The sequence below is a fragment of the Neofelis nebulosa genome, chromosome 2 (assembly GCF_028018385.1).
Source record: "Neofelis nebulosa isolate mNeoNeb1 chromosome 2, mNeoNeb1.pri, whole genome shotgun sequence".
Lineage (NCBI taxonomy): Eukaryota > Metazoa > Chordata > Mammalia > Carnivora > Felidae > Neofelis > Neofelis nebulosa.
In genome coordinates, this window is record NC_080783.1 from 157,389,160 (window position 1) to 157,403,103 (window position 13,944).

Below are 13,944 nucleotides of genomic sequence, written 5' to 3' on the forward strand. Positions count from 1 at the left end.
AAATCATGGCTATGGCTGAGCTTTATAAAGGAGAACATGTTCAGTGAGGATCCAAAGGGCCATGGATGCTGGGGAACACCCACATTTAAGTAAAGGACCAACAGAGAGCAGGTCAGCAAGAAAACCCAGAACGAGTGGACCAATATGTAGGAGGAGCACCGAGAGAGTGAACACAGAGTAGGGCAAGAGATCTGTGGCCAAGGCTGACTCAGTGTCCACCAAACTCATCCCTCCTTTCCTGGAGGCACAAGAAAGCTCCATTTCCCAGCCTCCCTGGATGTAGGGAGGGCCAGTGACTGGGGAACACCTGAAGAACGTGGGAGAAGGTAATGTGCAATTAAGAGCTGGTCCATCTTCCTCAGGCTCTTTGCCTTCCCATCCATGATCCCTTTGGAGGCTGTATGTACAAGAACCCTGGAAAGTACTCAGATTTTGAGTTTTATTTGTTACCATAGCAGAGCCCAGCCTATCTTTCCTGATCCTGGCTCTGGAGTCAGATGGCTATGTTTGAATTCTGTCTTTACCTCTTGCCAACTATGTGACCTTGAATAAACTGTTTAATTTCTCTGTGCCTCAGTTTCCTTATTGGAATAACACTATAATAATAATAATAATAATAATAAGTAACAAAAAATATGTTTTAAATAAAATATATATAAATAAAATATAACAATAATATCTAACTCGTTATTGTCTGAGGATAAAATGAGGTAATAAATGTGAAGCACTTAGAACAGTATAAATAATTTAGAAGTGTTAGAATCTAAGGGAGAGAGGAGAATGTCAAGAATGTGAAGATGATTTACCCCTGGGGTCAGCAAACTATAGCCTGCAGGTCAAATCCACTGTGCTGCTTGTTTGTGTATAGGCTCTCAGTTTTGGGTTTTACATTTTTAAATAGTTGAAATAAATCACAGGAGGAGTACATGGAATTCAAATTTCAGTATCAGTAAATAAAGCTTTACTGGAACACAGCCAAACTCATTTGTTTACGTGTTGTTATGACTGCTTTTCACAACAATGTGGACTTTGAATAATTGCAACAGAGACCATATGGCTCACAAAGCCTAAGGTATTTACTACCCTTTATAGTAAAAGTTTGGTGAATAACACGCAGCAAAGGTCAAGAAAATTAACTAAAAAGTGTTAACTGGAATTGACAAAGATCACCAATGACCTTGACAATGGCTTTATTTGGAATGGTAAAAGTAAAAACTAGATTCTGGCTAATCAAAGTTTGTTTCCCAGCTCTGCAGCTTGCTAGCTGTGCAGTCTTGGGAAGTGTCTTAACTTCTATGAGGTTCAATGTCCTCTGTTGTAAATTGGGGATAAAAGGAGCTACCTTCTTGAGTTATTTAAGGATTGACAACAATGCATGTAAATCATAAAACACAGTGTCTGGCTTATAACAGATGCTCAAAAAATGCAAGCTCTTGCTTTATTTAATCTGCTACCACCAAAATTTCTGTTCCTTGATAGGTAATGCCTTTTTGCTTTTAATATTCTATTTTTGTCTTCTGTGTTCTGATGTTTTACATTATATGCCAGGTTTCTGTCAGATCACACCTCTTTAATGAGGCCATCCTACTTAAAACTATAATCTGTTCCCAACCCCAGCATTCCTGACCCTCTCACCTTGTTCTACTTCTTTTCTCATAGAATTTACCACTTCCGACATCTGGAGAATTTACTAACTTATCATGTTGACGTTTAGCATCCGTCTTCTGTACTAGAATATAAGCTTCTTGCCTATTTTATACAATTACATATTTCAGTTATCTAAACAATACCTGGCATATATTAGGCGTTCAATTAGTATTTGTTGAGTGACTAAATGATGAGGTGAAGAGGTGTTTTTTTTGTATCTTTTTTTTTTTTTATCTTGCTCAGAACTGGATGTGTTCCTTCAATCTTGGGATTTGTGTCATTTCGCATCTCTGTAAAATTCTCAACTATTATCTGTTTAAATAATAAAATAAAATGGTAACTAAAAGGGAGCCCCTGTTCCATCCTCTCCCATTTTTTCCTGGAACTCTTTTTTGAATATGTTGGCCCTACCATTCTATCCTCAGTGTCTCCTAAGTTCTTTCTTACATTTGACAACTATTTAGCTTTCTGTTTTATTCTAAGGCAATTTCCTCAGCTCTGTCCTTAGGTCTCTTTTCAGCTATGTTTTGTCTGCTATTCAACCTGTTAACTAGGTTTTTATTTCAATGACAATATTTTTTGTACTTAGAATTTCTATTTCTTTCCTTTTCCTTCCTGCCTCTTCCTTCCCATTCTCTCTTGTACTCGTTTCAGGTTTTCTTCCTTTTATCTTCTTGAATATTTTAAGTATTCCTATATTAAAAATTCTTTCAGACTTTCCTGTTCTCTCTAGTTCTTGAGGGGTGTGAAACCTTCTATTTTTAAATCAGCTGGATATCTTGTAATGGTTCATTTCTTCATCCAGCCTGTAATTTTGGATCATGAGCTCATCTTCAATAGTGGTGTTTAGAATCTGCCTCTGATAGAGTCTTAGGGGCTGGCAACTGAAAAGGCTCCTAAAATGTACCGCTGAATGGCCTGTATTTGGAGGCTGAGTTAGGAGGCAGTCTGATACAGATGTGAGGAAATGTGCCCTAAGTTCACTTCCCCACTGTGAAACTATTTTTGTAATGGTGGGCAACTTGCTCTTTGAGTCTTAATTTTCTTTATCTATAAAATGAAGATAATAATCCCTATATCCTAGAGATGTTTTAATATATATTAAATGTCAATAAATGTTAAAAAATAGTATAAATACATAGTACTTATTATATCACTTTCAATATTTTCTCCTTGCTTTGTGATATAAAAGAAGAAACCCAATGCTCATGAAAATAGCTTCTGAATATGAATATGAAATGTGTAGCCAGCCATTACATTTGGACACTGGTTAGATATGCTTTATCTGTGACATATATTAGTTGAAGATGGGAGAAAAAAACCCTTGGGAACACATTCACTTGGCTTTCAGCCATCACAGAGCAACACTGATGAGCCGTAGAAGGAATTTTCAGACATTATCCTTTTTTTTAAACAAAAAGCCTAATTAGAGAGTCGGAGCATTTGCCCAACTATTTTGGATTATTAAAATACAGCAGTGGGGAGAGTTCTGCTGAGAGGAAAATGACCCAGATAAATTTCTCTAGTTTTATTAAAATAGAAAATATAATTGACTTCTTGGTTGTGTTGTCCTTGGTCATTAGTCCTTTTCAAAGGTTAGAAATAGAAAAGCAGAACTCTGAACCTGTAGCTGATACTCAGTAAATACTGTTAGTTCATTACTGGAAAGGGATAGAGACACAGACAAATTCTTGGACAAGAGAACCTCATACAACCTCATTTCCATCTCATGTAACTTTAACCACAAACCTTTCCTTAATTAATTGCTGTTTTGGAACTGTCGGGAAGGGAAGGCTGAAAGGCCAAAGTTCGTGGACAAAAGCTATAGGTTAGTGTGATTTATCATGAAATATGGTATTAGTTATCTGTAAACACTTGAAAAATGATTTATAATTCTAATTTTCATAAAACATTTACAAAGGCTAAAATTTAAATTTAAAACCATTTAAAATAAAGAGATATTTTTAGATTTTAATTACCTGATCTTCATAATCAGAACCTGTATCAATGGTCTCTCCTGTGTCCAACATCATCGAAGGATCAAGGTCACTCGAACCTAGGATTTGAAAAGAGAAGTTTACCTGATGGAGGTTGTCTGTGTATGTTTGTAAAGCAAACTATCTCCCACTAGGTTTCTGTTCTTATGTGTACATTAAAGTCATAGACATTTTTAGACACTTCCCTTCTGCTGGGCACCATGTTTAGGCTCCAGATAAAAAATGTAGATCCTCTAGACATCCTCTAGACATCCTTATTTCCACTCTTGAGAATAAGACAGTCTTGTGGAGGAGACTGATTTGTCAACAGCAAGGTTCAGAAACCAAAATAAAGAGCCAATTCTGACTAGTAGTGGAGGTGATGATGGAGGTAAAAAATAATCACAAGGAATTAATCTATAAGCCTTTACTTTGAAGGTGAGTAAAGATGGTCCAGGAGGAGAAGTGGTTTATGGCTGTGTAGCAGTAAATGAGATAGAAGGAATGATGAGCAAAGTACAGAGTGGGTATAGCAAGGGAGTTCCAGTAATAAGTGGGGCTGAGTTTGCTCATTCCATGAAAACCTGACAAGTTTTTCCTCCAGCCTTTGGGTCACTTGAGTCCTTAATGATGAGAAAAATCTTGTTAACTTAATGTGTTAACAGAGAGCTTCTCCCCTGCCCCTCCCCAAGGGCATTAATCCTCAAGGCTCAGACTTAAACTGGTAATTTTCATAATGGGGCTCCTGAAGCAAAACTGATTTATCATCCTTGTTTAGTGACTGTTTTCTGCTGGGAAATACATATCACCTAACTAGCCACAAAGACAGAATCCAGTGCTGTTCATTAAATGCTATACATCCCTATGAAGAAGTAAACCACTCCACATATCCTGGTAAACTTGCCCTTGCCAAATAATTCTTGGTCAGAAGACACAATGAGTTATTTTTAATGAAGACGGATTTTTACAAAAACATCAAGCATCTCATGTGCTTCTCAGATATGGGCCATTCGAGAGATGCTGCTTTCATACTTTTTTCCAAAGAGTGATTCAATGTATGTCCTCACACAGTCTTTTCTCATCTCTTCTCTTCCTTTTCCTTCTCATCATTACATCTGCTATTTATCAGATTGACTAAGGACCGACCCATTATCATATTGTCTAAGTACTAAGCAAATAACACCCTTGTTTATTGCGTTTGTATCTTTACAATTTTTTTAAAGGATGACAGTTTTTCAGAATGGAGATGCTTGACCCATCAAAGAATTCTGGAAAGGTAACTAATTGTGGAGTTTCCACATTCGGTTGCATAGGTTTGTAGGGCACAACCTCTGGGTGATGCCATCACATCAAGAGGGCAGCCCTTGCCAAGTCATCGTTAATAAGATAGTTGCCCGAAAGGAGTCAGGAAGACTATATGCCACTATTAACGCTATTAACAAAGTGAGACTAGAAGGGCCATATGAAAACTTAAATTTTATACATACTTTTATTTATTTATTTTTTTAAGGCTTATTTTTGAGAGTGAGAAAGAGCGCACAAGTGGGGAAGGGGCACAGAGAGGAGGACAGAGGATCTGAAGCCGGCTCTGCGCTGACAGCAGACAGCCCGATGTGGGGCTTGAACTCACGAACTGCAAGATCATGACCTGAGCCTAAGCCAGATGCTCAACCAACTGAGCCATCCAGGTGCCCTATATATCATTTTAAAAAGTAGTGGTGTTATATGTAATTTTTCTATTTTTGTGCTTTCACCATTTTTCAAATAAGAAATGTTATAAGGTATATCTGAGGGCCAAAATATTTGACTGTTCTGAAGCCCAGTTTGAGATCAGTTTGCACTTATGTGTTGTGGGGCAGTTAAGACGTCAGAAGTAAATGTGTATTTTTCCATATAAGATCGTGGAAGTTTTAGAACCCATATTTCACAGAATACTGCCATCTCATTTTAGAAAAGAAAACAATGAGCTTTGCAGAAGGCAAATAACTTGGGCTAGGTCCTACTGAAAGTGAGGGAGATCAAAGGCAGAAGTTGTAGCTCCCATTTCTTCCAATACATCCTTCCCACTCCAAATGCTAAGCAGGAGCAATCCAACTGGTTTTACAAATATGATCGTTCATTACAGTACCCTACAGGACAGGATGTGGAGGAGTTGGCTGCCTCTTTTACATCCTGAGAAAATGAGGAACAGTGATGAGGGGTGTCACCAGGTGGCTGAAGAAATGGAAGAACCAGAAGTGGAAGCAAAGAGTGTCACTCCAGCCTGTGATGATCGATGCTCGTTGCTGGGTGGTTGCTATTGACAGCATCATTAAAGGTAATGCCAATTTTATTTAGCTTTCGTTATTTCCATAATATGGATCTTACCCACCACATGGAGAAGTGGTGATAGGTACTTGGATTCAAATGATATCCTCACCTCAGCTGTATTTGGAGTGATTCATGTGGAATGAGCAATGTGATCTGAACACAAAGGCTTATTAAACATATAGACGTTAGTTCCTGTGTCCTATTTATTTTGTTCAATTAGAAGCCTTTCTTTCAGCTGTTTTAAAAAGGTACAAAGTGAAGGGCTCTTAGACAACCTGGTTAACAGGTATTACACATGAATATTTGTAACCAGAACAAGATTATTAGAAAACTATCTTTGGCAATGGTAGAATGAAGACATCTTTGTCCGAGGGGAAAAAAAAGAAAAAAAAAAACCTCTTTAAAAAAAAACAAATTTGTGCTTACAAAGAAGAAGAGCTCGGCTTTCCTAATAAACTGCTTTTAACAGAAATTTTATTGTATCATTAAGAGACGGAATTTCTTGACATGTTGCTCTTGGCAACAGTACTAGTAAATCATAGGAAGCGATAGACAATGGATGTCATTATCCACTCATATAATGATTGAATAGCTTTTTTTCCCCTTTCTTTCTTTCCTTTTCTTTTCCTTTTTTTAGCATTGGTTGCTTGGCTTGTTCAAAATGGGACCTTTAATAATAGTCTAAGGTTTGACATACAAAAGAGAGAGGTAAATATAGACATATTACACATTTTTGCCTTCTTTCATTGGACAATTTAACACATAAAACACCTGCAATGATCTTGTTACTCAAAAAGGACAGCAAAATCAGTGCATTCTGAAAAAGTGATAGTATGGCTTTTACTCCCCCTTAGTTTGAATTTCTCAATTTCTTTCAGATTTAAAAATATTCTTTCTATAGATACAGAGCTGAAAGAGAATCCCACAGGGAACTCTCAGTGTCACCAGTTTCAGATGTAGAATGGTCCTCAGAAAGATGATTTGCAGGTTGTCTCCCTACATTTAAGACGGAAGATGATACAAACTGGCTGAAGATGAACCAGAAGGCTATCCACATTGCTTTCTGGGGCAATGTTACAGACTTCTCTGCTCCTAGAGGATCTTCAATCTGAAGTTTTAGGAAGGTCCCCCTCCCACTCTGAATCCCAAATAAAGGGGTGTCCCTGCAAGGCAGCACTTCTTGTGCAGTGAGGGGCATCTGTAGATAGAGCTCCTCTAACTCATCACCCACCCCCTCTGAGGAAAGCAGTCTTCTCCCTTGTCCTGTCTCTCCTGCAAGACCGTAAGCAGCTTTAGGTGGGGTTGTATTTCATCTCTACATTTAAGAACAGAATTTAGAAATTCTACGCATTTGATACATGCATGCTGAATGACTGAAAAATGAGTAAAAGGACATTTACATTTTGCTTTTGCAGATCTTGATCTCCATTCACTCTACACACATTCAATTCCTTCTAAATGCCTCAGGCGTCAGGCACCAAGAGCCCAGCTCTCATTCTAACAGGCGTGGAATGTGTTAGTAACAGTTTCCGTTAGCATTCCTTTGAAGAGCATTGCATTTCTTTGGAAAAATATCCTGACGGTATTTGTGACTAGACAGTGAGCTCCTCATGGGATATGGTGTTGGGACTGTTCTGGGTGAGAAGCGCAGGGGTGATTTTCCAGTTACTCCATGAACAGAGGCCGGGGAGGAAGGAAAAGAGAGAGGGCAAAGAGATTAGAAGTGGACCTAGGAAAATAGGGAAATGTGTTGAATAAGATGTGGTCTCTTCCTGTGATGCCTCAACCCCTCAGCAAAGACACTAACTCATATATAGCCTTTTCAATGTGACAGCCACACACTGTTATCCATGTAAACCATTTGCTCTTCACAAGGATCCTGAGGTAGCGCTCTTATTATCCCCTTGTTACAGATAAGGAATCTGAGGTCCACGGGGATTGGGTGATGCCTCTGAATGGCTCTGCCAGAGTACGAATGGAGGACTCTAGGGACGAGGAGAGGCTGCAGATGGGGTGCACAGGTCTGGGGAACGGCATTCTACGGCATGGAGGCAAGCAAATGCTCACTCTGCTCTGGAGTCAGAGAAAACGTGGTATGGCTGTGAGTCCACACACTTAGACGAGTAGCCCAGCCGAGGTGATCAGCCAGTTGAAAAAGCACTTCTGTGCCGTCTCCTATGAGATGCACACTGGGTATCAAACAAACACACATACTCTCCATCCACACACAGTCTTGCACTCTAATAAAGGAAATAGAATTTTTTTGTTTTATTTTTATTTTTGAGAGAGAGAGAGAGAGAGAGAGAGCGAGCAGGGGAGGGGAGAGAGGGGGACAGAGGATCTGAAGAGGGCTCTGCACTGACAGCAGAGAGCCTGATGAGAGTCTTGAACCCACGAACTGTGAGATCATGACCTGAACCAACGTCAGACGCTTAACTGACTGAGCCACCCAGGTGCCCCAGGGGAACAAAATTGTAGCAAACAATCATATACATGATTATATAATCATAATTGTGATAAACAGCCTGCAGGAAAAGTTTAGGGGATTATGCCAGGGTCTAAACAGGTCTGGGATGGGGGCTGAGAATACCTCCGGAGGAAAATCACATTTAAACTGTGATGCAAAGTAGGGTGAAGGAGGGGCTAGGGGGTGAGAGAGGAGAGGGGATGCACATGGGGGAAGGGATACCAAGCAACCAGTGCAAATGGCCAGAGGCAGGAAGGTGTTTGAGACATTCTAGGGACTGGAGGAAGCTGGAGGGGTATGGGGGAGGCAGTGCTAAGGCAGGAGGAAGGCCACTACAGCAAAGCTATGGGTATATCTGTCATGCTAAGGACACTGGTGCTCAGCCTGGAGGGAAGTCATTGAAGGTTTTGCTTTGTTTTGTTTGTATTGTTGTGTCAGGAAGCCAGGGTGGTCAGAGCTGCATTCTGTCAGGATCCCCATGGCAGCAACAGGATTCAGGGGTGAGGTAAGAGGCCGGCAAGGAATGACAAAGCCCTGCCAACTAGAGTGGGGATAAAGAACAGGGACTGCACTCCCAAGGTGTCCCTGAGGAATGATGATTGGCGTGGGCTGTGAGGACAGGGACAATTTTGCCTGGCTCCCTTAAAAGAGAAAAACTGCATGATCTCAGTTATACGTGGAATCTAAAAAAGTCAAATACATTGAAGCAGAGAGTGGAGCAGCGGTTACCATGGCATGAAGGTGGAGGAAATGGGGAGATTCTGGCCAAATGGTACAAAATTGCTGATATGTAAGATGAATAAGCCTAGGGATGTAATGTTGATAGCATGATGACTATAGTTAATAACACTGTATTAAGTACTGGAAATTTGCTAAGAGAATGTATTTTGGGTGTTCCCATTACACACAGGAAAATGGTTAACTATGTGAAGAGAAGGTACATTAATTAGCTTAACTGTAGTAGTCACTTCTCTGTGCATATCCATGCCAAATCATCATGTTGCACATCTTAAATGTATAGAATTTTTACTTAAGTGGCACGTGGGTGGTTCAGCTGGTTAAGGGTCCAACTCTTGATCTCAGCTCAGGTCACGATCTCATGGTTTGTGACATTGAGCCCCGTGTCTGGTTCTGCGCTGTTAGCACAGACCTGGGATTCTCTCTCTCCCTGTCCCTCTGCCCTTCCCCTGCTCGCACTGTCTCTCTCTTTCAAAATAAATAAACTTAAAAAACAAGAATTTTGATTTGAAAAATTTTAAAGGAGAATGGAAAGCCATTCACATGGAGGTGATATGGGGTCTGTGGGGCAGCTGAGACTCGGCAAAGAGGGTCCAGGGAATAGGGAAGAGTACAGGGACAAAACCTGGGGGCTGAAAGTTCACAGAGCAGTGGCCATGGACATGACCTGTTCAACTGGGTGAGTCAGCAACACTGACAAGCCTCGAGATTTCACCTACAGATACAGTCTTCTATTCACTCTTGAAAGAGAGAAAGATCCAGCAACAACTGGTCCATGCCTTAACGGCAACAATAACATGGAGCTTCAGAGGGGCTGCCTCTGTAGGGGAGGCATCATGTGTTTCTAGTTTACCACTGTCCCTCCCAGGATCACTTCATCACCAAGGGCTGTTATATATAGGACAGGCTTATTTTAAAGCTGGAGCAGAACTCAGCTTTCAGAGTTTGGAGGAGTGGATGGGAGGTAGTAGGAGTTGAGACTGTGAGCAGACTCCTTCCTCGTTCATAAGTTTGGAGGTATAGAGAGGAAAGATGGAGAGATGAGGTCCCTGGTGACCTCTGCTATGGGGCAGGCACTGTGCACTTGGAGGACATGGCACCTGTCCTCAGGCAGTTTACTGACTAGCACAAAAGCCAGCACTGCTGCATCACTGGAGGACGAGGCCACCTTTCAGAAATGCCACTAGAGAGCCACAAAGTGTCAAGTGTTCTAAAGGAAAGGGCAGCTTAGAAGACGTGGAGAAAAAGGAACCCTTGCACTGTTGGTGGGAATGCAAATTGGTGCAGCCACTGTGTAAAACAATGTGGCGCTTCCTCAAAAAACTAAAAACAGAATTACCCTATGATCCAGTAATTCCGCTACTGGGTATTTACCCAAAGAATATTAACTGGAAAAGATTATATGCACCCCTATGTTTTTACAGCATTTTCCCCATAGTCAAATTATGGAAGCAGCCTCAGTGTCCATCGACAGATGAATGGACAAAGATGTGGTATATATACATGACGGAATATTACTCAGCCACAAAAAGAATGAAATCTTGCCATTTGCAACAACATGGATGGATCTAGAGTATTAGCTAAGCAAAATAAGTCAGCCAGAAAAAGACAAACATGTGATTTCATTCATATGAGGAATTTAAGAAACAAAAGAGATGAAGAAAGAAAAACAAGAGGTGAACCAAGAAACAGACTCTTAACTATAGAGAACAAACTGATGGTTACTAGAGGGGAGGTGGGTGGGGGGATGGGTCAAATAGGTGAAGGGGATTAAGAGTACACTTATCATGATGAGCACTGAGTAATGTATGGAATTGTTGAATCACTATGTGCACACTGAAACCAATATAACCCTGTAGGTTAACTCTACTGGAATTAAAATTTTAAAAATAAAAATAAGGGGCACCTTCAATCAGCTCCTCCACTCCACTGTCTTAACAAATGGGATACCTAGCAGTTAGATATCTGTTGTTAGAGGTCTAAATAAATGTTCTAAATACAATATTGACTTACAAAGCATGGCTGCCATAGCATTTTTCAGAGCAGTAGCACTCTGGTTTATATGATCTTATATGCTGCTCAATATTCAGTCTTTCCAACAATAGGCCATCTTACTATAAGTATCACTGGAAAACCAGGCAGGTGAGTTTACATTGTTATCTGTGCTCTGTGGGTCTGCCCAGAAAGATCACTGCCTTGACTTTCTTTGAAGCTACTCTTAGGGGGCTTCAAATCAAATATGGGTAAACATTTTCCATGTTTAGTCTTTTTCTTTACAGCCCAGAAGTTTTTTTGTTCTTATGGCCTGAGAAGAAAGTTCAGGACTGAGACAAAGATTTGAGAGTCATCTGCATAGTACTGATAGTGGAGACCATGAGGGACAATGAGTTGACCAGAATCAGACAGTCAAAGAAAATGAGATAAGGGTCAAGGACAGAACCTTGAGTACTGCTTACATAAGGGTGTGTGATTGCCCTGCACTATTGTCCAAGGTCGAACTTCTAGGGGTGAATGCTTAGGAAGAGAAGGCACAGAGCCAAAATAGGAGCTGTGGGTTGGGAGAGGAGCAGCTATCTGACAGAAGGGGAGGCTTTTCCCGGGGGGCACAGCAGAGACATGTCAGAGTTAAGGAGTCCTGGAGGAGTTGTAACTTTTAATTGTTGCACAAAGAGTGGGCTAGATTCGACTTTTTCCATTATAGTAACACAGGTCGTGTGTTACATTGGGACTGCTTGCTAATTTACATGTGCAATGACTGGAAGGCAAGCATTCACTATAAGGGCCAAATGGATAGTCCTTCTTTTCTATTTTGTTTTAGCCTTTATTTTCAAACCAGAGAGTGTAAAGCTCTGAGAACGGTGTCATCCTTAAAACCTTGCAGCAGATTGTTGAGCTCCAACATTACTACAAAGCTCCAGACAGTTGGCAGGTGATCAGGCCATACTGTTGCCCAAAGGACATGGTGACTTACCTGCTGCAGCTTCTTTGTTTGGAAATAACTTGCTGTCCACTGCCACACTGATGTCATAGAACACCTCATCTTCGTTTCGGTCAGCATCAAACTGGGGGAAACAGGACAGACAAGTTGGGAACAAGAGAATGCATAAATTAGTTCATTCCCAAATATAATGAGCAAGCATCATATAACTGTATCTCTAATGAAGCAGGTCAACAGGAACTAAAGCCCTTGAGTCTTAAACAGACTCATGGAGGATTTTTCAGTCTAGACCACACATATCAAACAAAGAAGGAGGGAGTCAGCGTGCATTTATTTATTTATTAAAAATTTTTTTAATGTTTATTCACTTTTGAGAGACAGAGACAGACAGAGCATGAGCAGGAGAGGGGCAGAGAGAGAGAGGGAGACACAGAATCCAAAGCAGGCTCCAGGCTCCTAGCTGACAGCACAGAGCCGATGAAGGGCCCGAACCCACAAACCGCAAGATCACCACCTGAGTTGAAGTCAGCCCCTTAACAGACTGAGCCACCCAGGTGTCCCTACAGTCATTTATGATTAAGAAAAATGTGTAGAATTTTCGTAACTTATAAAGTAAGCTTTGGAAAAAAATGATAATTGAAATTTACCTTGTGGCTTCTGGCTCTTAGGGTTTTTGTTTTTCATTTAAGAAACCCATGAGGGGTGCCTGGGTGGCTCAGTTGATTAAGCGTCCAACTCTGGCTCAGGTCATGGTTCGTGAGTTCGAGCTCAGCATCGGGCTCTGTGCTGACAGCTCAGAGCCTGGAGCCTGCTTCAGATTCTGTGTCTCCCTCTCCCTCTGCCCCTCCCCTGCTCTCTGTCTCTCTCTCTCTCTCTCTCAAAAATAAATAAAGATTAAAAAAAATTTTAAACTCATGAAAATACGGAGTTCTAAACAAGAGCGGAGGGGGGGATTTTCTAATGTACTGTTAAAAAAAAGAAAAAGGAAAGTGCCCCCAAACGAAACTTTAGTTACTAAGCTAGATACTACAGCTACTACACAAAAGATGTAGTCTGTAGACACCGTAGACTTAGATGTAATAAAAATGACAGATTTAAACATTTTACCATTCTTTAAAATTTACAAAAAATGTAAATATTGAAAAAATGCAGTTATATTTATAAGTTCTCTATGTCCCAGTTGTGCAATGGTTTTTAAAAATACACTTTAGTACTGAGTTATAATCAATATATAATAAACTGTACATTCAAATCGGTAAGTTTTGACATCTGTGTCTGCATACCTGTGAAACCATCATAAAAATCAAAATAGTGAATATAATTATGTCTTCCAAAAGTTTCCTTGTGCCTCTTGGGAATGAATCCTTTCCTCCTGCCCCCCTACCTGGTAATCATTGATTATATGTCTAACTATAGATTTTTTGGCATTCTCTAGAATTCTATATAAAAGGATTTATACAGAATGCAATCCTTTTCATCTGGATTCTTTCACTCAGCCCAGTTATTTTGAGATTCATCAATGTTGTATCAATAGTTCATTCCTTTTCATTGCTGAGTAGTATTCTACTGTATGGATACACTGTTCATCTCATCCTGGGTATCTTTCAGCTCATACATTGTAGCTTTCATCTCTAGATGCTTAATTTGAGTCTTTAAAAAAATCTACGTCTCTATTGACGTTTGAAGGTCTCTATTGAAGGTTTGAACATCTAAAATACAATTATAACCGTTTAAAAAACATGTTTACTTATTTATTTTAGAGAGAGCAAGAGATTGTGAGTGGGGGAGGGGCAGAGAGAGAGGGACACAGAGAATCCCAAGCAGCCTCTACCCTGTCAGCGCAGAGCCCCATGTAGGGCTCGAACTAA

The 13,944-nt window shown here is 40.3% G+C and overlaps 1 protein-coding gene across 3 annotated transcripts in view; it reads right to left on the reverse strand.

The window, feature by feature from the left end:
- Positions 1 to 13,944, reverse strand: part of AK5 (adenylate kinase 5) — a 264,187-nt gene that overhangs the window by 118,995 nt on the left and 131,248 nt on the right. For all 3 annotated transcript variants that reach the window (XM_058716927.1, XM_058716926.1, XM_058716924.1), the window contains exons 7-8: positions 12,110 to 12,200; positions 3,627 to 3,703 (exon numbers count right to left, since the gene is read on the reverse strand). In XM_058716927.1, the coding sequence (XP_058572910.1) occupies positions 3,627 to 3,703; positions 12,110 to 12,200 (168 nt within the window). The remainder of the gene's footprint in view (positions 1 to 3,626; positions 3,704 to 12,109; positions 12,201 to 13,944) is intronic.